At 43.8% G+C, this 22,879-nt stretch overlaps 2 protein-coding genes across 3 annotated transcripts; one reads left to right on the top strand and one right to left on the bottom strand.

The window, feature by feature from the left end:
- The first annotated feature begins 839 nt into the window (after nucleotides 1-839).
- Nucleotides 840-5,833, top strand: angptl4 (angiopoietin-like 4). The gene is made up of 7 exons (XM_086171992.1): nucleotides 840-1,440; nucleotides 1,870-1,980; nucleotides 2,087-2,177; nucleotides 3,807-3,920; nucleotides 4,011-4,106; nucleotides 4,307-4,588; nucleotides 4,667-5,833. Exons 1-7 carry the CDS (start codon nucleotides 901-903, stop codon nucleotides 4,849-4,851), a joined length of 1,419 nt encoding a protein of 472 aa, XP_086028118.1. The 5' UTR covers nucleotides 840-900; the 3' UTR covers nucleotides 4,852-5,833.
- A 2,994-nt stretch (nucleotides 5,834-8,827) lies between these two features.
- Nucleotides 8,828-22,428, bottom strand: LOC147219058 (dipeptidyl peptidase 9-like). Of its 2 annotated transcripts, none has more exons than XM_086171990.1 (21): nucleotides 22,295-22,428; nucleotides 20,966-21,042; nucleotides 20,527-20,765; nucleotides 20,263-20,375; nucleotides 18,925-19,098; nucleotides 17,215-17,386; nucleotides 16,988-17,098; nucleotides 16,721-16,849; nucleotides 16,574-16,635; nucleotides 16,388-16,488; nucleotides 15,500-15,677; nucleotides 15,151-15,310; nucleotides 14,908-14,987; nucleotides 13,392-13,544; nucleotides 12,459-12,594; nucleotides 11,119-11,264; nucleotides 10,857-11,003; nucleotides 10,607-10,759; nucleotides 10,102-10,244; nucleotides 9,282-9,393; nucleotides 8,828-9,067 (listed from the first exon to the last, which is right to left on the bottom strand). In XM_086171990.1, the coding sequence occupies exons 2-21, from the start codon at nucleotides 21,019-21,021 to the stop codon at nucleotides 8,975-8,977; spliced, it is 2,658 nt and encodes an 885-aa protein (XP_086028116.1). In that variant the 5' UTR covers nucleotides 21,022-21,042; nucleotides 22,295-22,428; the 3' UTR covers nucleotides 8,828-8,974. The 2 variants fall into 2 exon arrangements, with proteins under 2 accessions (XP_086028116.1, XP_086028117.1); XM_086171991.1 differs by having other exon boundaries at nucleotides 17,215-17,383.
- Between the last annotated feature and the right edge of the window lie 451 nt (nucleotides 22,429-22,879).

Below are 22,879 nucleotides of genomic sequence, written 5' to 3'. Positions count from 1 at the left end.
CCACACTGCAGGGGGTTCCACGTAGAACAACAGTATGCTTGTGTATTTTTGGTGTCCTTTTTCGATCCGTTCAAACTATCCAAGGGCACGTCGGGACGCAGGATCCCTCGCCTTTTTTTTTTTTATTTCAATTGTCATTCCATTCTAAGATAATAACGGAATTTGTCATTGCTGGGGTACAAGAAATAAGATGTGTATGAAATATACAGGGAGCATTCTGTGAGCCACATATAAAGGACTGTTATCTACTTTATCTTCTGTGATGCAATTAAAAAAAAAATTACTTTGTCATGATATTCTAATATTTTGAGATAGGAACTTTGAGTTTTCTGAAGATGTAAGCCATAACCGGCAATATTAAAATAATAAAAGGCTTGCAATATTTTAGTTGATTTGTAATGAATCCCGAATGTATGACTTTTTTTTTTTTGTTTTTGTACTTGCATTACAGAAGATAAAGAACTTTTATCACAATATACTAATTTTCTGAGACACACTCCTGTACAAAATGAGCATGGGTTAACAAATACGCACTTAACACAGGGAGTTCTGATACTGAATTCCAGCCGAGGATTTAAGGAAAAACAATGCAGATCTTGTGTTTCTCTCTCTCTCTCTCCGCTCACTGATGAAAGGCCATCTTCTTGTTATATCACATCCCCTTTGCTTCTTCCATGAATAGTTAATGCAAGAGAGGGAGGAGGGACGGAAACCTGAGAGTAACCTCGTCCCTCCCCGCGCCGCGGCGGCCAATGACGGCCGGCGCGCAGCTTTGGGGGGGGGGGGGGGGGGGGTTGAAGGCTGCGGAGGTATATAAAAACCCCACGCGTGTATGTGCGTGTGTGTACGTGCGTGTGTGTGCGCCCGGAATCCAGTGAACTTGACAAACTCGAGAAAACCATGAAGACAATCCCGGTGTTCCTGTGCGTATGCGCGGCCGTTCTCGCCGCGGCGGGTTTCCCCTTCGAGCGTAAAGGGGGTCCGTCCGTCCCCGCGACCGGCGGCGGGAAGGAAAAACGCGTGCAATACGCGGCGTGGGACGACGTGAACGTCATCGCCCACGGCCTGCTGCAGCTGGGGCAGGGCCTGAAGGAGCATGTGGACAAAACCAAAGTCCAGATGAGAGATATTTTCACCAAGCTGAAGGTCTTCAACCGCACGGTCGCCGAACTGGGGAAGGAGAGCCAGAGGTTGCGGGCGGAGGGGGAGGCCCTCCGCGCCCGGGCCCGGGGCCTGGAGGACCGGGAGGGCCAGCTGCTCAACGTCACCGCCGAGCTCCGGGACAGGGCTGAGGAGGCGCAGCAGGAGAGGAGGGCCATGACCGAGAGGATGAGCCGGCTGGAGGAGAAGGTGGACAGCATGTTGCAGGGCGCCGCGGCGCCGCCGGAGCTGCGCGCCGCCGCCGCCGCCAAGAACGCCAGCGACGCGCGTAGCATCCAGGTGAGCTTGCGTGCGTGCGCGTACGCGTGCATCCCCCAAGTATGGAAATGGATCAGACGAGATGTTGGGGGGGGAGGGGTGTTATTACGCTGAAATAGATGTGTTATTAACAGTTGGTTAAGCTGCGTAAAAGTTTAGATGTGCGTGTGCGTGTGTGGTACGTGCAGGAGGCTGCAGAACAATGGAAGTTTTCCCGCTGAGGTCACGTGATTCATCCCCCCCCCATTTCAGAGTGGGTTTCACAGTGGGTAGGGGGGGTTACATAACAAATGCGGGTCAGTGTGTGTGTATGTGTGTGTGTGTGGAGGGGGGGGCGAGTTTCTGGCCTGTCAATCAAAACCCAAATTGCCCAGTTTCAGGGTCACTTCCTGTTCCACGCATGCAGATGTCCAGTATTCCTAACTATGTCGTCCGTTCTTTTGGCGCCAGATGATTCTGGAAGCGCAGAACCGACGCATCGACGACCTGGTGGAGCGGATCAAACTCCAACAGGATAAACTGGATAAGCAGAACGTGCGCATCAGAACCCTGCAGAGTCAGGTGAGGCCTTCCGGCGCCTGTTCGGGGTGGGCTCGCCTTTGCGCTTTTGTTGGTTTTTTTTTCTTTTACCATCTCACCTTCTGTTTTTTACACAACCGTTTTTCAGATCCAGCAGGCCAGGCAGAGGCCGTCCCCGCCCGCCGAAACCGACGGCTTGGCGCAAAGCGGCGTCTCCGAACAGCGCGACTCGCCGGCCGGTAAGTAAAGTCAAGGAAGCGTCCAGAATCCCCCCCCCTCCTCCTCCTCCTCCTCCATGCCTCCACACTTAAGTCGCGTGTACAAAATCTAACGCCAAATGTGCGGGCCATCTGTTTAGCGAGGTCGCAAAGAAGCTTAAATCGCAACCAATTAAAATGAAGTCTCCTAATCGATTAAAGACGGACTCCTCGCTCAGCGTGACTCCGAAACCGATTACCGGTGGGCCTTTTAATGAAATGATAAATCAATCCGATTACGACGAGGCTTTGCCTGAACGGAGAGAGAAATCTTTTTATCGAAACGGCTACATCATCGCACAGATGAACGTTGAAATTGTCGGGTTTCAGAAGTCGGTGAGAGGTAAACGTTCGGCGGTTTTGGGTCAGCCGGCCGCTAAATATCACCTGACGTCAGCAGGACTGGAAGAACGAGAAAAAAAAAAAAGTAATTTTTCTGGCTGGTGTTCAACTCGGTTAGAGTTCACCGGTCTGGGAGTGTTTCCTCAGGGTCACACAATCTGGCAGGATTACTCACGATTGTTGTGAAGGGTGGGGGTGCGGGGCCTCGTGGAAGGGAGGTGGGCGGGGGGGGGGGGGGGGGGGGGACGCTCCTGAGATTACGGCTCCTTCAGCCAAAACAAAGATCTTTTCAAGGGGGAGATGAGAACCCTCCCTGTTTAAATTTATCGGTGAACTCTGTGCTCACGTCGGTCGGCGTTCTGAAGACGCTCCGTCCGTAGAGGGCATCTGTGGAGGGAAAAAAAAAAAAAAAACGAAAACAAACATTTGCGCACCCTTCCTGAAGGAGCGACCTTTCCCCTAGATCTGTCAGGGAGTCAGACGACCCTCCTCCTCCTCTTCTGGTGTCATCTCCTCCCCCCGACCCCGGCTCACAAACCCACCCCCCCTCCGGTTCCCCCTTCTGTCCTATTATAATGAATAAGAAGTGTGCCGAAGTTCAGGAGCCCCCCCCCCCCCCCCCCCCGACCCCGGGGTCAGGCCGCAGCCAACAGGAGCTCATGCCTGGAGGGCAAAGGTCACTCCTCATAAATGTTGGAGGGGGGGTTGCAGGGTTTTCTCCAGGCGGCAGGTAGACATGGCGGACGGTATGACGGAAAACAAATCACAGCTTGCATTGGAAAAGTATGGGGGGGGGGGGGCAGGGTAGATTAGTGACCCATTAGGGGCTCGCAATCCCCCCCCCCCCGCCTTTTACTGCAGCATCAGCCCATCACGTCCCTCCCCACCCTGTGATCACGCAGCGGCCACACACCGCTGCGTCACCAGCACGCGAAGAGGGAGTGTCTGAGACGTGGGAAAAGGGGGCAGGGGAAGTACTGTAATAGCCTGCAAGCCCCCGAGTGGAATGGAAGCGCGCTTGGGAATCGGGTGAAAGGTCGTATTTGCGGTCAAGAAAGCGGCGTGTTGCCATAAGGCGAAAAGCTAGCCAGAACGGGAGTTGTATTCGCAAACGCTGAAAAGGGTTCCTGAACGGCGAGCGACCCTCTTATTAACACGAAGGGAGGGTAAAGACAACACCCCAAGAAATGCAGATTCGAAGAGTAGCAGGAGAGGTCGTCCGAGGACGGAGCTGTTTTTCTCAACGGCGTCGTGCTTCGCTTCTTCTAGAGATGGCGGTCGACTGTCACGAGCTGTTCCTGCGAGGCGAGTCCACCAGCGGGATCTACACCATCCAGCCGAAGAACACCGAGCCCTTCAAGGTTTTCTGCGAGATGACACCCGGTGAGTGGCGTTCGCCGACGATCGAAAAAAAAAAAAAAACGTCGGGTCTCTCCCGTTCTATCCGATTAAACTTTTGCTATCTTGCCCCAGATGGCGGCTGGACCGTAATCCAAAGGCGGCAGGACGGCTCGGTGGATTTCGACCAGCTGTGGTTGGCGTACGAGAAAGGCTTTGGCAACCTGAACGGTAAATGACGTCCGACTTCACTCTCGCTAATTCGCTCCCTGATCTGACGGGTGCTAACTAGCATATCCTGGAATGGATTACTAAGATTACTACAGTTTAACGGTCTCTAGAACAAGCTTGACGTTGGGCGACCCCTAACTTTTATGACATTAAGCTCAACTCAGACTAGATTCCTCATTTCTTTTCTAAATCTTCCTCAGGTGAGTTCTGGCTGGGCCTGGAAAAGATCCACTCCGTCGCCAAAGACGGCTACGTCCTCCACATCAAGCTCTCCGACTGGGCAAGCGACGTGGCGTCCGTCTTTCTCCCTTTCCAACTGGGCGGCGCCGAAACCAAGTACTCGCTCAGGATCCGCAAATCGGGCGATTTCAGCACCCTGGAGAGCTCCCTGGGCGGCGAGGCCGCGTCCGGCCTGGCCTTCTCCACACGCGACCAGGACAACGACCAGAAGCAGGACACCAACTGCGCCAAGCACCTCTCCGGTGGGTAATTTCTTTATCGTGATCCGTCGACGGGTTGGTTGAGTGCGATTCTGACCCGTGTTTCGTCACCTCCCGCAGGCGGCTGGTGGTTCAGTAACTGCGGCCACACAAACCTGAACGGCAGGTACTTCCAGAGCCCGCCTCCTAAGCAGCGGCATCAGAGAAAGCAGGGCATCTTTTGGAAGTCTTGGAGGGGCCGCTACTACCCGCTGAAGTCCAGTACGATGATGATCGCACCCGCCGCCGTGGCCGACAAGTCGTAAGGGCGGGACGGAAAGGACATCTTTGGGGAATCGGAATTTTCCCTTTTTTTAAAAAGCGGTCGACGAGGTGTGCGGTTTCCGTTTGCTTCGGTTTTCCTCTCCAGCGCGGAGGACTTCCAGCCACCGAATGAAAACGCAGAGAGGACTCGCGATTCGGTTCTCTTAGGAGACAAGCGGTTAAAAAAAAAAAAAAAAAAAAAAGAAACAAGACGTGCAATGGATTTTTTTTTATTTTATTTTTTTTACATAAGCTCAACCATCGCTGTCATTTCCCTTCCGCTGGCGAGGAGTCGGGTCGGGGACGTCACGGCAGAGCACGTCCCGCCCGGCCCATCCGATCGGTAAACCGCTAAGAATTTCCAACAAGTAAAGACCCGTCGCCAGACATGCAGATCTAGGCAGGCTTCGGCGGCGGAGCAGACCAAATGGTGACTCCGCTTCAAACAAAGCATGATGAAGTGCATTATGTCAAGTAATAAAAATATTAAGTATATAAATGGGGATTAAGATGCAGCCGTGCGACTGAACTGAACCGGGCATCAGAGCCATTCCTGCTTTTGTATCAAACGTTTCTTCCTTTCGTTATTTTTTTTTGTTTTTCTTTTTAAATGCGCCTGTTCTTTGCAGACTTCAAGCTTCCTGCGGAGAGTGGATTTTTTTTAAGTCACATTGACTTTTAAAAACAAGATATATTTTTTTTTTGTACATAGTGTATGAAGGAACATCATCTGTGTTTTTAGATACAGAACTGTTACCATCTGTGTCCTTGTGATTTGGGAGTTTTGCTACTGTAGATTTTTTTTTCTTTTCCTATTTAAGTACTGTAAAAAAAATCAATATATATATTTCTGGTGCAGCCTGTTAGTAATTTATATTGTCTTTTGTTGTGATATAAAATGTTTTTTTTTTTTTTTAGTTTTTTTAGAGAGAAATGACAAAGATTTTTGGCGATAAGATGCCATTAAATTGATTTAAACAAAAACTTTGGTTTGTGTGTGTTTGTGGAAATTTTAAAAAACACCTGCATATTTACTATGGATATATTTTGGAATACATCAAAACAGTCCAATAATATTGATGCACACATTCCCAACGCATAAAGGCAAATGCTTCTCTGTTTCTTCAAGTATTGCCTCCCTTTAGCGACCTTTATTTGAACAGCCTGACCTCGTTTGGATGAACGTGTCCGTGCACATCCTCTACCAAATGAACCCTATTTAGGTAAACAAACTGCAACACTGAATTAAACAGGACTACATTTGCTTGTGAATCTTCCGGACATAAACAGCAGAAGACAAACTATATATTTGAGCAACATGTGCCGGATGATTTGTGTTTGAACTTTTAAGACTTAAGAAGCTTAGCCCCGGTACCTCGAGTAGCTTCCCCCTGTCAGCTTTGATTTTTTTCAGCGTGCCCTCCGGGCCTCATCACCAGGCTTATCCTCAACACGCCCTCAGCCAAAGAGATCCCCCAAACACGAAGCCGCTGGCTGCGGATCAACCTTTGAAACAGCTGATCTGATGGAGCGGCGCCACGACCTCTTGGCACGGCGAGTGAGAACGCAGAGGCACAGCAGCAGAGGTGATCTGAGGTTAAAAACTGCCGGGGTGGGAGCATCACATTTATTTACTCGGCTGTGCTGTAAATCTTCTAACGGGCGAACAAAACAAACCAAAAGTTAATTCCTGAATACACACCTCACCTGCCCTGCTGACGGGTTAAAGAAGGTCAGCTGTTTGAATTATAAGTAAAAAGGTGAGCTAGCCAGTTAGCTTAGCATAGCAGAAAGACTGAACATGGGAGAAACAAATCTGAAAACCTACTTAACTTTAAGTCAATGGGAACAAACCATGAGGGTTTTTTTTTCCATGTTTTTCATTGCAGACATTTGTGCTAATGGATTAAGGCGTGTTTTTTAATGTATTATTGGCGCCTAAAAAAACCTACCAACTTAAGTTTGGGGTTTGTTGCAAGTTCCATTTGAGTAGAGGCAGTGTTAATTCGGTGTTTATTACACAAATAAAAATCACTCTTCTGTGTCACAAACCAAAACTTTGGCGAATACTTTGACGAACCGAAAATCCCCGGGATGTGGTGAGATTGGGATCATCAGACATGGCCCATGAGATCATGTCTTATTAGTTTTGGTAAAAACTGTCAATCTAATATTAGCTCTTATTATGGCTTTTGCACTCTTAGCGATAAATGCTGGCTGCTGTTCTGTTGTGGTAACAAGCTGTATTTTGTTTTGTTTCTCAGCTTCCAACCAGTCAGTGTGTCTGCTGCTGGCTCATTGCATTTTACAAACAAAACATTTTTCTTCCAAAAGCCACATGTTTTGGAAACTCTTAATCATGCAATGAACATCAGGTGGGACCACGCGCTAATAACCACAAACACATAACTTGGTTTCGCCTTTGGTGATTGTCATGCCATAAGGTATTAGTACTGCTATGGAAAATAATAATGATCATTTTGGGAAGGAAAAGGAAACAAAGTGACCTTTTACCTGCATCTAGAAGTGAATGATGATCACAATAATGTAAAAGATAGGCAACTTTTACATATGTAACTGAAAATTAAATCTTGAAAATTAAATTGATTAAAGATTCAATTCATTACATGAGATATAACTGATCCCAGCAGTCGAATCTCTCGTAATCAAGGTTCGGGATCAGTCACCTATGAGGAGTATCCTGTTATCAAAACGTTTCCATGGTAATTCCACCATTGTCCAGAGGAGGAGGGAAGAGGAACAGTAAAGACTGGAGTGCCTCCCCGGGGGCTACAGCAGTTTCGGGGGTTTTCGTCAGGTGCAGCGGGGAAGAGGCGCTAAAATGTGCTGGTTTGCCATGATACAGCAAGACAGTCACAATAATTCCTTGAGACATTACAATAAAAGATTTAAAAATATCTCAAATTTAAAAAAAAAAAAGACATCCGCTGCCGCTGATACACACCAGATGCATCCTGTCCGGGAAACGAGACTGCAGTAAAAAGAAAACGTGACTGAATCATCCATTTATTCGTCATCATGTACAAATTGTATTCCGGTGGTACAAAGCTGTTGAAAGACTCCAGTGCTCACCCTCCTCAGATTTTTTTTTTTATTGCAGTAAAAAAAGGAAATACCATCATGAGCGAGAGTCAAGAGGTACTTTGGCAAATATAAATTATTTTTTAAGAAGGCAAGCAGATATTTTGAGCGATGAAATGTAAGGGGAGAAAACAGCGCAAAAAATCTCAATGAGCGGCTTTGCTGGCACCCATTAAAATAATAAAAATCCATAAAAAATATTTTATTTTAAACATACTTAAAACAAGTGGACAGAGGAAGAGCGGTGGCGTCTTCCTTTCTTCATTACACTCACTGCAAGGTACAGACTCAGTATGAATACTGAAGGTGTGTCTGAGTGTTTATGTACGAGATAAACTTTACTTTGTGAAATAAACTTTTACATATGTATATTATGTGAGATTATGTTTGCAGATATTTGTATAGATTCCATTTCATATCCGTGATCAGTAACCCGGCTGCTACCACAAACACTAGTGAATAAAACGGATGATTTTGGGGTGCGTGCGCGCACACACCCGCACAAACACACACACGCACACACATACATACATACGACACGATAACATTTGGCAAAAAAAACCCCATTGAATGGTTTCAGAGATGATGACATGGTTGAGCGATGAGTCAATGTGACACGGTTTGCTAATTTTTTTTTTTTTGTTTGTTTGTTTTGTTGTCCTTGTCTTTGTTCAGCTTTCAGGGTGAGACGCCGAATCTGTGCTCTTTACACCATACCCCAGTCTGTACACGTCGGAGAGGAGGGGGAGGAAAGGGTAGCGTGGAGGAGACACGGTGAGCACGCAAATAATAGCACAAGACACAGTGAAAGAGAGGGAAGTATAGGAGACAAAGTGAGACGAGTAGATCGTGGGAGAAAGTGGCTTTGTGGCTACAGAGTGTCTGATAGTCTCTTGATGACCCGGCGCACGGTGAGGGGAGCGGGGGGTCGGGGGCAGGGGGGGTTGCAGGGAGAGTATTGATGAGCTCTGAGCTGGAGGGGGAATCTAGTCTTCACTTCCTCCCCACCCCTTGTGTCTTAATTCAGAGGTATTGTTGTAGAAAGTGCAGCAGCATTATCTCGTAATGTTCTCCAGACTCGGGGCAGCGGATGCTGTGCCGCTCGTTAGGGTAGACCTGCGAAAGAGTATTTGGAGAGAAAAAAAAAAAAAAAAGTGGAATTAATTTAATTAATTTACCGACAAGCAAAACTTGGAGGTGTTTCCAAGCTAGAAAAAAAAAAAAATCACAATATTCAGTATTGAATATGCCCTGATATCAGCTTTATATAAGTTACGAACATTCTCTCTGCTAAACATGGACATGACAAACTTGGGTATCAGACGCTGACCTGAAGCTGGTAGGGCTTCCCCGCACGGATGATCTGCGACACCAAGAAATTGGTGTGGAAAAAGTGCACATTCTCGTCTAGAAAGCCGTGGAGAATCAGCAAACGGTTGGGCCTGGAACGATAGGAGGGGAAGGAATACGGTCAGGTGTGATGATACCGGCAGAGGAAATGACTTCCCCGTTCACATGAAATATTTGAACAAAGGTTTCAAGAGCTGACATGTGGGATCAAATCTTCCTGCTCGTGCTACAAGCATTCTCGAAGGAATTCCTGGCTAATTTCCTGGTCGTTAACTTTTCAGTTTTACTTTCTGCTTATATCGGGTAGTTTTTGTTTTCGCATGATTTCCTAGTGGCTGGCCTTTTATGGGGTCCTGCATAATAACTACTCCGTTATCAAGTAATGACTTGCCAATTTTTCAAGCAATTTCCCCCCGATCTCAGGTGGTTTTGAATCTCATTTCCCAGCCATTTCAACCACTCTCTCAGGGCACATCCTGCTGTAATTTAGAGTCATCTTTTGTACATTTGAAACTTTGAAACTTCTTTTCGGGTCTTTTTTTGGCAAGTGAAATGCAAAACGTCACAATGTCTTTTTTTCTTCCAAATAAGAAGGCATTATTCCACAGGTTTCCGCATTTTTCATCGCCTATATTCTTTTGAATCAGGTTTTGTATTCCTGTTTCTGCACGCTATTTTCCATTTAATCCTGCCACTTTGACAGAGCAGGGATTTAGAGGCAAATTGCGAGGTGTTACGGGAGGCCTACAGTGTGATAACACTAACAATATAGGCGATTGGTATTTGATGGGTTTACTGACTCGCTTGGCAGCTTGTCCACGTGTAGCGCCACCGAGCCCTCCTCGTAACCCTGCTGGTTATTCTCAGGCACGTCCATGTAGCGTTCGGTGTAGCCGGTGTCATATGCCATCCATACAGTCACCGGGGCACCTGCGATCGCCAACTGGCATCACACGGAAAAATGAATGCAGTTTAGTTAAAAATCAGCGTGGAAATTTCTGTTACTGATAAAATAACTAAAAATAAGATACAGTTGTGTGGAAAACTTCTATTTATCGGAATGATTTCATAGTATGTTCAGATGTTGTTGCTCAGTTGGATACGCATAGATTTCCAATTTTCAGGGTGTCATCAAGAACGACGCCGATCGTTGCCTTCAGATATGTGTACTCTTGTTAAACGGAGACACCGTGTGGAAGCGAGTGTCAATTGCAGTTGAGAAACAAGAGGCGCAAAGCGACAAGGGGCAGAAGAAGGGAGAGGGGAGACTGCTGGCAGACATGAGATTTAAAAAGGCCCTCTGACCTTGAAGACATTGGGCCGCTGGATGAGACCCATGAGAGACAGGAAGCCTCCATAGGACCAGCCATGGATGGCGACACGGCTCAAATCCACAAAGTTGAACTTCTCTGCTACGTACTGGAGCCCTTCCACCTGGTCTTCGATCTCCACCTGACCCTGAGCATGCACGCACACGCACACGCACACGTCAGTAAGCTGCTGCATTTTCAACAGTATCTCCACCCCGACGGCTCATATTTGGTTGGCTTTTTACCATTTTGTTTTTCAGTGCTGCTTCGAATTTAAGGCCCCTTTGACAGGAACCCCTCCCGTCAATGACAACCACGGCATAGCCCAGAGAGGCCAGCGTGTTCAGACGGAGGTACTTCATCCCCTTGAAAGAGTTGTTGACTAGCTGCACCTGAGGAGTACAAAATGTACTGCTGATTGTCAATCCTGGCACCATTATCATTTGGAAAGCAATAGTGGATTATGGAGAAATAATAGGAGAAGAAATGATGGAGCCAGCAACCGACCTGCGGGCCGCCGTACACGAAAAGAACAGTGGGATGCTTCCTGCCAGGCTGCAGGTTGTGAGGCTTGTACACCATCCCGTAGAGCTGGAAGCCGGACTTCCCGGGAAAGTCGAAAATCTCGGGGGGATTGTAATCTCCCGGACAGCCTGGGAGACACATATGAGGTCATTTTGGCAGGGTGAAGGTGTCAGCAATTCTTATTCTACAAGCTAGACATCCATTTGACACTAATGCACGTAAACCGAAGAGTGAGTGAAGCTTATAATTTAGAAATTGAGAAAAAAATGTTTTCTGGTGCACAAAACCCACTGTTTTCTGACAAAAAAGTTGACTTTCAGTGCTAAAGTCGGGAGTTTTTATTTTCCTCACCTAAACATTTACCGTATGTTATTTCGGCCGGATTGTTCTGGAGGACCTATCAACTCGCCTGCAGCCCGAGCTGGTTGAAAAACAACACTCTCAGACGTGTTTCAAATGCCACCGCATTCCCTTTTTCATTTTAAAGAATTCCAATAAACTCTGACACACAGTGCTCGGGTTGACGCAGACTTCTGAGGCGCCGCATCGTCAGACTGTGGTCACGATCGTCTGGAGGACACCTCTGTGCATCGAAACGCATCTGTCCTTGGGTCTAATCAAAAGCGCTCTTTGCCCTACAGACTCTGCTCTATTGATTGCTCCAAAAATAAAGCTGCAGATAGGTGTGCAGCCTTCACAGTTGGTCAGGCGATGCTCTTGGGAAATACTAACAGTCAAATTATGTAAATACAGTCTGAACATACTGGATCAAAATCCAACAGAGCTAAAAATCATCTATACTCATAAGGTGAACAATACAGTAATACACACTTCAGACAGAGTAAAAACCAAGAGTTATGAAAAGAAAGTGTAGTGTAGTCTTTTGTTGGTAACAAAAACTATGTAAGATGAATTATTTAGCATGAATCAACCCTTGCATAGATAACAGCCATATGAAATGATAAAAATTCTGTTGATCCTGTTGACAACACCATAACAAAAGAGCCAATATACCAAACTGAATATGCATAAAAGTTAGAACTTGACAAAGTCTTTTTTATTTTTATTCATTCATTTTTTTTGTTACCAGGCAGATCAATTGACAACCACTTTTCGATTACGATCATGACCTGTGTTGTTTGAGGATTCATTTTTAACCTGTCTGGCAGATTGTTGAAGGCTAAAAAAACTGAAAGGCGCTTTTGAGACAGCGAAAAAACATATGTAAACTAAGCTGCCTGGTTGTGGGACGTGGTTTGCTCTGTAACGGCGGAATAAAGACACAATCTCTCTCTCTCTTTCAATCATCGTGTCATGTTTACCTGGCGGTTCCATCATGCTAGCCCAGAACTCGGGGGCTGTGTGCAGCGGCTCGCCTTCAGAGCTGGTTAGCTTGTAAACGTGGACGCAGGGAGCGGTACTCACGTTGCTGTAGTGGCTGACAAAGAAGTCAAAGTTCTGCGAGACAGAGGATAAATAAAGGGTGTCTAAAAATAAAGCAGTAGAGAAGAGCCTAAATGAGAAAAAATGAAGGTTGAGAAGGTTTACGGCAGTCCTTCGTTTATCACAGGGTTACATTCCAATATCAGTACTTTTATTTTTTGATATATATTTTAAAGCTTTATGACCTTCCCCACACTCTTATTAACCTTTCCTATAGCCTTATAAAACATATCCTATACTTAAACGTGTAGCAATTGCATGTCGATGTAAAAGGACAAGGCGAGATGCTGAATGCATGCTCTGCACTCGAGATGCAGAGAATGACGCTACGGTCTCTGAGCGAATCAGAGCCCAGGACATAGAACACCATGCTCCGGTTGGTTGAAAATGCTTATCCTACAATAAATATATCTGAAAAACGTATGGCATAGTGAAAAAATTTCTGATATAAATTGTGTCATGGATCAAAAAAAACAGATTTTTATCCATGTTATCCCTATTATAATGAAAATACAATTTTATTTCTTTACAATATAATTTATGCACAAATCCTGTTGATATTGTTGACAGACTTTATTCATACAATGCATTAAATTTCATTTTTATTTTAATTTCACAGCGCGGATATTTAATCCGTGATACAGTGAGACCATGACAGGTGAACCATGAGGGTCTGCTATATTTTAAAGGGGACTAATTTCCATATAATTTGGGGTATTCCTAGGTTATCAACTTCTTCTACTGGGATGTAACAAGTTAAGTTATTTTTCTGAATTCATGTAAAACCTCCATGCACTGTCAAAGGTAGTTACCTGACTAACTGAGCAGCTATGAGAGAAACCAGGCTTTGTTAGTCTGACCACGTCTCGGGGTGAGTCGTAGCTGACTACGTAGAGGTGGTGCTCCAGCGGTGTGTCTCTGGTACCCTGGAAATACACCAGCTTCGCTGCCTCGTTCACCCAGATCTAGGTCAGACAAGAATACATGTGGCACATTGTGAAAAACGGAAAAAAAATCATAACATTCTGAGGTTTCTGAAGCTTGATGTCTGTACGTTTCTGCTCAGGTATGAATAAGCTTTGGTTACATATCGTCACCTGCTTAAAAGAACTGCCTGTCATTTTTTGAAAATCTTTTTTTTCTGCCTCAATCAACTCTTCATTCAACATATGGCTCAATTTTTTGTGTTTTCTGAAAAACTTTAAAAAATGATTTGGTCGATCATTTTAAGACGGCAACGTCATACAAATAAACTTGTATACAAGTTTAATTCAAATTAAATATGCATATAAGAGACTCAAACAAAATATATGTTGTTCCTTGTTTTGTTTCACATTTTCCCCAACCATTTGTGCATTGGCTGATTTTTAGGTAATGCCCAGCTTATTATAAGAGCATTTCATGCTAATTTTCAAATTAAAAAAGGCTGATTTTTGCAAATTTCCAGGTGATCCAGATATTACCCCCTGGTGCTTTTATAATTAATAATTGGATGTTTTTCTACCAGTCGTCATTTGACTGGAGAAAGTATTTCTAGATTTTAGCTTTATTTGAAATTGACAAAAATATGGAAATTTCATGTGAAAATATTTGCTAACCAGTTTGCAAAGGGGACAAAATGATGGGCAAGGTGATTTTCTACATTTTCTGGGTCAAACAGTAAGAAACAAATGCAAGATTCTCTAGCCAACAAAGATACTTGTTGAAATCAAATACGTCAGAATGATAATTACCAGTATGCATCAATATGCTGCCCATCCCTGTACACAGTGATTTATGCACTGTTGTCGTGGAGGTCAGTTCTTTTCTCTTTCTTTCATATTGTAGCGAGCCACGAATGTTGGGGTTTATGTTGATGCTTGTTTTCTGTGTGATTTTGGGGTTGTTGGGAATTTTGTGGGTGTAGTTTGGGGTGCAAGGAATTCAGTTTTATTTACCTGGAATTGAGCAGGAACAGTTAGTTGTATTGCAGGCTTGTGCGGTGTGGCTGTGGCCAACAACAGCTTATGCTTATTAAACTGACGTTTTACCATCAACCAGGTGTTTTCCCTGACTAAAACACTACAATACCAAGAAATCTGGTATGCAATTAAGAAATCTTTGAAAAACATCCAAATAGAGTCATTATCCTGACCTCAATTCAATAAATCCAGACCGGAGGTTTTAAATCCTCAAACTAAATGAATAAGACTGGTCAATGAGCCTTGCAGATCACAAACATTTAAAAAAATAATAATTTCAAAGCCATTCTACTAACATCATTACGAACTGTCTGCCTTCTGGTGTACATCTATGTATCGAAATACTGATGGGGTCTTTTATTCTAACCTTGGAACCATGTCTCGCCAGCACTTCCCATTCTCCGCTGGTCAACTGAACCTCCTCCTTGATTGCACATTTGAACTGACCTGGAGGGGAAAGAGAAGATAATGAATTACAAAAGTATAAGAAAAACTAAGAACAAAACTGGCACCAATGCTTAGTCCGGACTAAATAGAGACAATATGAGAGCTGCAAAAAGCATATAGCTATTGGATATTTGCATTGGGTACTTTAAAATAAACCTCTTACCCTCAACATGCTTGAAATCCTCTGTCCACTGGAAGCAGCCCGGTTGTAACAGAGATGTGATTTTAAAAAGATGGCTAAATCCCGTTTTAGACTCGTTCACCCAAATGAAACTAAACTCCTCGTCTGTGGTTTGAACGAAGGGATAGAATATATCGTGGACCTGTGGAGAAAGGAGCACGAACTTCACAACATTCATGATAAACTACTTCAAAGATGTTAGCATTCACCCCTTCTACCCATGACTAGGGCACAGTAGAAGTCTGCAGCCAATCTTGGTGAGCTGCTCCATGACTGAATTGCTGTTTGAAAATGTGAGGGAGACCAGGATGGGAAATGTGAAAGGACCTACGTTAATCCAGACATCTGTAGTCTCCTCGTAGATGATGTAAGGCTGTGTGCTGCTGGGCACTGCCTCCAGGTTGGATTGCCTCTGGGCTGGGTCGTCTGTGACTGGCACAAAGAGGGCCGGAGGCAGCAGGACCAGCTGCAGTTTCCTCTGACTGCGGTCCAGAAGCACTGCCCAGCCACTGGAGTGGGGACACACACACACACACACACACACACACACACACACACACACACACACACACACACACACACACACACAGCACAGAGCAGACAATGTGGTGAAGGCCAGAAAAGCCAATTTTCCCCTATCAATCTCAATTAGTAGGAAAAACAACACCTCATACACAACATGTATAAAATCATTGGGTTCACTTTGTCGTTTAAATTCACTTTTAAATACAGCCATCAGTTTCAAATATGAACTTGAACAATTAAATTCTGCTTACTACTGTCAGAAGAAAGAAGAAGAAGAAGAAATGCCTTTATTGTCACATGCAGTTATACATAGAGCAGATCAGCTAGATTTGACAACTGCATTTAACCCATCATGGATGGGTTAAATGCATCCAGCTAAGGAACAGAGCCAGGGGAGCAGTTAGGGGTTCAGTGTCTTGCTCAACAACACGACACGCTCTCACCCCCCGCACCATGCCGCCCCTAATTATTTACTGTTTTGGGGGGAATTACTGGATGCTTACACTTAATATCAGGAACATTTTCAATTAAGCAGCTGACTGATCCTTTTTACTTCCCAGCAACTTGTTCTTTACTTGTTCTTTTTTAAGAGAACATGATGCATATGCACGTTTCCCAGTAGCACTATAATGCTCCAAGTGGTTAGTTTGGATGTTTTGATAAATCAGTCAAGACATCAGACTGAAACACCTACTATTTGCCATCACTTGTCCATCCTACCCTGGCGATGTATTCTGTCCCTGGAAACAAGGAGCTGAAAGGGACGACCAGCTCTTTATCTTGCATGTTTACGATCTGCAGACACACAAACACGCATTTGGAACATCTAATCGGGATACTCCATAGACGAGAATGACAGGGAACGGGGTCAAAGACTCACCCTTCCTTGATGGTCTGTTTTGATCTCTGCTAGTTTGAGGGTCGCCTGTGGATTTTTACTACCTAGGAAACGAATAAAGGTGAACACAAATTAGAGGGTTATACATTTTTTACGACATGTGCAGCTCTGTTTGGGGATTTTGCTGACCTGTGCGGGGATATCTGTATGCATCTGCTTTCCTCTCCTCTAGCGCAGGAGATGGAACATGAATAATCTCTACTTCTGTTTCATCCACCTCTTCATAGAGGAGGTACACTGATTTTCCTCCACTGGGGTCTGACGGGAGAAGAACATGAAAACAAATGAATGAAATCAACTAATAAGAAATGACAAAGACGTTCTTTGAGGGGCCGACTCGATAAAACATGCTCTGTGAAATCACGGTCAGACAACTTGGGTATCAAATCTACTGACCTTCCACTGCTGCAGCACTCCACCAGTAGCCAGTAAAACGGTCAAACTCTTCCTGGATGACAAACGTTGCAACACCAGCAGACTTAGGGTCCTCTCTGACATTATCAATACCTGAATGAAAATAAAACAAGTTGGCTATCAAATACAGAATATAATATATAATATATAAAAGGCAAGCCTTTCATAATCTATTCAAATCATCAGGATAAAATTCACGATCATGAGACCTTTGTGACAATAGGTGAGTCTTCTTTCCTCGCCAGTCTTAATGTTGGCTATCCACAGGTCGTTGTTATTGATGAAGGCTATGATGTCAGGATCTCCGGGGCAGATCTTGGGGTCCATACGGGTCCCTGAGCACTGAGTCTTGATCTCCACAGGCTTTACAGGGGCAGACTGCTAAAACCAACAGACGCTGTTTGAGCCAGGGGCAGCAGTAGAGGCCTGCTCGGCGCAATACCCATCTGAGACATTTATTTATATTCAAAAGCACCGAAACAAACATATATGGCTAAATAATACGCTGTGATAAATAATTCACTTTGAGTTTAAAATTACAAAGAAAAAAAAAAAACCGCACATGTCCGACCAAGTGCGTCAATAGAAGGTAAGGCTTTGTGTTATTGGACAGCGAGAAAGACTCAGAAACTAATTGGTTCTTACAAAATTTCTGTGTGTGTGTGTGTGTGTATATATATATACATATATTACAATACATTACATTACATTGCATTTGGCAGACGCTTTTATCCAAAGCGACTTACAATAGAGGACATAGGGACTGCAAATACACTTGCAAATACACAATGCACAGGGAAAAAAAAAAATATATATATATATGTGTGTGTGTGTGTGTGTGTGTATATATATATATATACTTTTTTTTTTTTTTCTCCTCCGCAAGCAAATAACAGATTGTACCAAGTTCTTTCACCCTACTCCCTCCCGTTAACACATTAATTGGGACAGAGGCTGAAAGTGATATTGAGATTAACAGCATGGCTTTGAAAGATTTTGATGAAAAAATAATAACAATAACATGTATTGTATGTGGGCAAATAAATATATGACCAGTGTAATGCAGAACTGCATTCAGTTGTGGAACAGGAACAGGAGGAAAGGCAACTTGTCATAGTGCTTGGGGAATCAGCATTGGGATGTTTGCTGCTCTGCCCTGCAGACACGAAAACCGTATGCTATAGAGAGATTAGCAGCTAAACTGACGGAGCAGGTGATGCTGTCCTCTCACTGGTATGAAGTGCAGGCTTCTAAAGTTAAACCACCACACTGAAAGTTAATTGCAATGAGTTGCACTACAGCTGCAAAGCTGCAAAAGTGACAACATCACGACCCTTGCGCATGAATTGCCACATCAAACACAGGTACAAACAGGTACAAACGTGACACCATCCTAAACATGCCTTAGATGTCATTGGATCGAATAAATGGTTCTGAAAAAGTTCGGCAATACTAATATTTTTTGAAAGACCTGTTAATCTCAATTATGTATTTTTCTCCTCACCACTAGTTAATATTTTAAGGATATTAGTTACTAGACACATTCCCCTGTGTCTTGGTTTTTATTATCTGTGAACCCATCGGTTCACCATGAGGCCTTTTTCATGCTGATGTGTTTTTCCACATCCACTGATCAGGTTGTTCCTATCTTGTTGAACCATCAACACAGTTAGGTAAAGAAAGGCAGAATACGGTACATTTAGCGAGGAACCAACCAGTTGTGCTGCTCTCAACGCTGGTTAAAATTACAGCTGGAGGCCATGCTGGGTTTCACTAATTAATCCCCGACCATTGTTTTCCAGTACTTGAGGTTTCAACATCTGCATTATTGAATATGGACTTCCCCTTCTCTAAAACAATGTCTGCCATTAGTATTTTATAAATCCAGATTTACTTTTAAAAACCAGCCATGTACTCACAATGAAGCCATTGTTGCCGCCATCCTGACAGTAAAAGAGGCTATTGCTGGCCTGGAAGAGGAACAGGCCTGTTTGGGCATGGTAGTCATATGAGGTGATACCAAATGCTCCCAGACGTTTACGCTCTCTCAGTAACTCCTCTTCACGAGAGTAGGCTCCCTGGTGTGGTGTCGCCTGGGAGAGACAAAATCAAGATGTGCAATCAGCACCAAAAATACTTTCAATATGAAATTTATACCTGTAAATAACAATAATACATGCAATTTTTAATAAAAATCCCAATCAACAACAGAGCCAAAGTGAGCAAGACTTGAATGACGAGTATGATGCAATTACTCTGGGTAACCAGCAGACGGTGCTTGGACTTCCAGTTATTTCAGAATTAAGGAGGACGAGAACAAATATCACTTCAGACAAACTGCAGATGTCAAGGCATCAGAATGATTTAAAGGCCATCAGGGATTCAGTGTCCTCTGAAGTCTTGTGGCTCCCCTTCCCACATTACCACTTGTGACCTTAAGATAAACTACTGTGGTGATTATCCAAGCACAAATGACATCAATATTGAAACATTAGGCCAAAGATGCACAGCTATACACATCTAACTACATAGGTCCTCCCGTCTAAACACTCCCAGCGCACAAAAAGTCCTCACTATTAATGGAAATCTTTGATCAAATATTTTCTCTTTGGTTCCTGTAGAAAACACCTGCTGAGGGGGGTGCAACTTCCCAAAAGTTCACTCATCCACGAATTGTATGTCTCCTTTATTGCAGCAAAGGGCTCAGCTGAACAACAGATGCTATGGATAATATTTTATAAAATATTAGAAATAACAGGACAGATGTAATATATTTTTTTCCTGAGATCAATTTCATTTCAGTAGGACACCTCAAATGATAGGAGGGAACAAGTGTAAAGGAAAAAAAATGCATTTAATCATTCAAAATCTGTGAGTGAATTCGAACTTTTAACTGCCTAATACTGTATGATGAATTGCACTTCTATCAAATGAAATGGTGTTGAAAATATCACATCAGATCGTAATAAAGTTATTACTAAAGGTTGTGTTTGGTGTCAAAACTGAAACCCATATGAAATAGATACATCTGGTCCTTCCAGAGTATGACATTCTGTTAAATGCAAGGACTCGCTTTCAAAATTTGTCATGGCAGGTTGTTCTCCTGCGCTTCAGAGAACATCTCAGGTACTAAAAATAGAACTGTCATACCTGCTCATCAAAAAACAAACAAAAAAAAAACAAAAAAACTTTTGGGTACAACTCAAGAAAAGCCTATAATACCACAACAAGCGCTTCAGGGGCTAAAGAGAATTCACCTGAAAGTGATCCAGCATTTGTTTCCATGACAACACCAAGAGAGCCTCTTTCCTGACCTTTTTGGGGATTTCAGAATAAAGTAATGAGTTCTCTCGGCTTCCATAAGACATTCCTGGGAAAAGGGAGAAGAGAAGGCCGCTTGAAAAACAGAATAAACGGTAACCAAGGAGATATTTTCGAGGTCAGAAATTGAGGTCAAGAAGAGCAGTACGAAGGAATGGTATTTAAAACACAAACATCACAACAACTGGGGGTCATCTTACCAAGATAATACAAACGGTGGGAGTGGGGACCATTTGCATCCTTCTTCTGCACAAACTGGAAGTCGTGGGGGGCTTTGTTGGCGATCATGCCTGAGTACTTTCTGCTACAATGAATGATGTCACGGAGGCCCTCCCATGAGTGTTTCTCCACAATGAATTGAGAAGGGACATCCTCCATCTCCACCACCTCTGTGCTATCGGAAAGGCCGTCCACAGCCGTCATGCTTACTCTCACACAACTGGGGGTTGACATCGCAAAGAAGTGATGAGTGATGCAAAAACCTAAGCTCAGGTTCCTTTATTTAACTTCCTTCAAAAATTACTTGTATAACATGAAGAGGGATTGCTTCAACAACACCATATGTGTATTCACAACTCTTCCCGCAAATGAAAGCAGTGGGTGTGGGTCATAATATGAAAACCTTGTGCCATACTGTACCTTTTCCAGATACCCTCTTTATTCTCACAGAGTTTGACCTTCTTGACTTTATGCATTCACTGGTCAACACGCCTCACCTATGAGGAGTTGAGATCAATCATATATTCAACATCACAATCGCATATTCATCATCACAATGAACACACAAGAAATAGGAATGTGTTTTCTTTATTTATGTGCTCCCATTATACAACAGAGAAGAGGAAGCAGGCATGCCTTCGGCACAGGAGGCTGAATATACCTTTATGGATACCTTATAGAGCATCAAGCCAGACATCTTAAAAAAAAACTGGATAAGAATGTGCACATTTAACTGCTGTCAGTCGTCGGCTTTAAAATAACAACCTCTCCTGCAGGTGAAGTACAGTGGTGAGGGAATACCCCGCATTCCTTCCTTTATAATCTGTGTTGAGTAAGGGATTAGTGTGAGGCAAACACAAGTGAAGAAACTGTTTAATGTACTCTGAAACAAGTGTACTCGTTTTCTGGTATCGGGCTAAGGAAGTGGGGGCAGGCTTGTCAGACATTATGTTGGGCCACTTAAAACACTTGATCCATAACTTACGTCGCGCCAAACAAAAATATTGTGTATATTCAGTCAATGCAAACTGGGCATCCATACAAGACCGGCTTTGTATCGAAAGAATGTTACGTTAGATTTGCCGGCCCGTTTTCCTGTAATGTCTTGTTATACATATTAAAAGAACACTCTTCCTCCGGACGTCCCCTAAAAGGTCGCCTCGACGTTTAAGTTATCACTTTTTTTACGAAATAATTCGGTATTACCAGCTCTAAAAGTCCCATAAAAAGGGAAATGTCCGGTTTTCTTTGACCGATTGCTTGATACTGGCCTCTAGCAGACTAAGGGTGGGGAAACCAATCGAGTGAAACAGTGTTGGAATAGCGAAAGTTACCGATATTGTTCCGAGCAGATTTGCCAATTATGGATCTTTGTTCTCGGATTCGGTTACCGACACTCAGTCACGGTGGGAAGAACACCGGCAAATCCATCTTCAAGTGTTAACATCTTGAACGGAAATACTACAGAAGGTGTATTGCTGTGACAATCAAACGTAGTCAAAAGCTGCAACATAATGACAGTTGATAACGCGTCCACATCGAACGACACCCAATTCAGCTTGGTTTTGACATGGCATCTCTCTTCTGTCATGTTCGCTAGGAAGATAACGCTTTGCTATCGCTAGCTGAACTAGCTTGACGGTAGCTAGCCGCCGGCTAATGCTACCGCCTGTAGGTTTTGGTGTACAAAAAACGCACACTTCCACGACCGTACCAAAGAAACAAAACTGAATTAAGAGAAATACTTACCAATCTGGCCACTCTTTCTTTAACCAAGTTTTAGACTTTACTAGCTTGGTGTCAATAAACAGATAATGAGACTGTTTAAGGTTGTATCCATGGCCCAGACTGGCCACACACACAAAATCTAGCTTGAATTCGAGCCGGAAAGGGGAGGAACCTTCGCCTCGACGTTGTCCACACCCGGTACATTTTTAGGACTGCACTGCCGGTGCGCGATGGGTGAGGCCGGATGGCTCGTCTTTCAATGACTGACTTATTTCCACTGCTCTTTTGGAAATACTTAACAATGCAGGCTCGGTAGTTGCTTAGTTGTGGTCTTTAATTTATTGGGACCAGGTTTGCAATTACTTTTCATCAGAAATAGGCCACGTCTTGTTTTTATTTTCGACGTTTTAATGCAAATGAACTTTGTTTATGGGTAATCATTCCTTGAGGGAAAAGAACACTGCATGGCAATAATCCATGTCACGAATCTGATATTTCCATTGGTAACCTCTATTTTCCTCATTATCTTAACAGGCACAGATCTTCATTTAGACAATACACAATAGGTAATCTAGGTAAAAAAAAAAAAAAGAAAACTGCCCAGAA

Source organism: Fistularia commersonii, chromosome 25, assembly GCF_037954325.1.
Source record: "Fistularia commersonii isolate RoL2024-O1a breed Wild chromosome 25, RoL_Fcom_v1.0, whole genome shotgun sequence".
In the NCBI taxonomy this organism is placed as follows: Eukaryota; Metazoa; Chordata; class Actinopteri; order Syngnathiformes; family Fistulariidae; genus Fistularia; species Fistularia commersonii.
The sequence above is the reverse complement of the archived record's forward strand: the minus strand, read 5'-3'. Positions and strand labels throughout refer to the sequence as shown.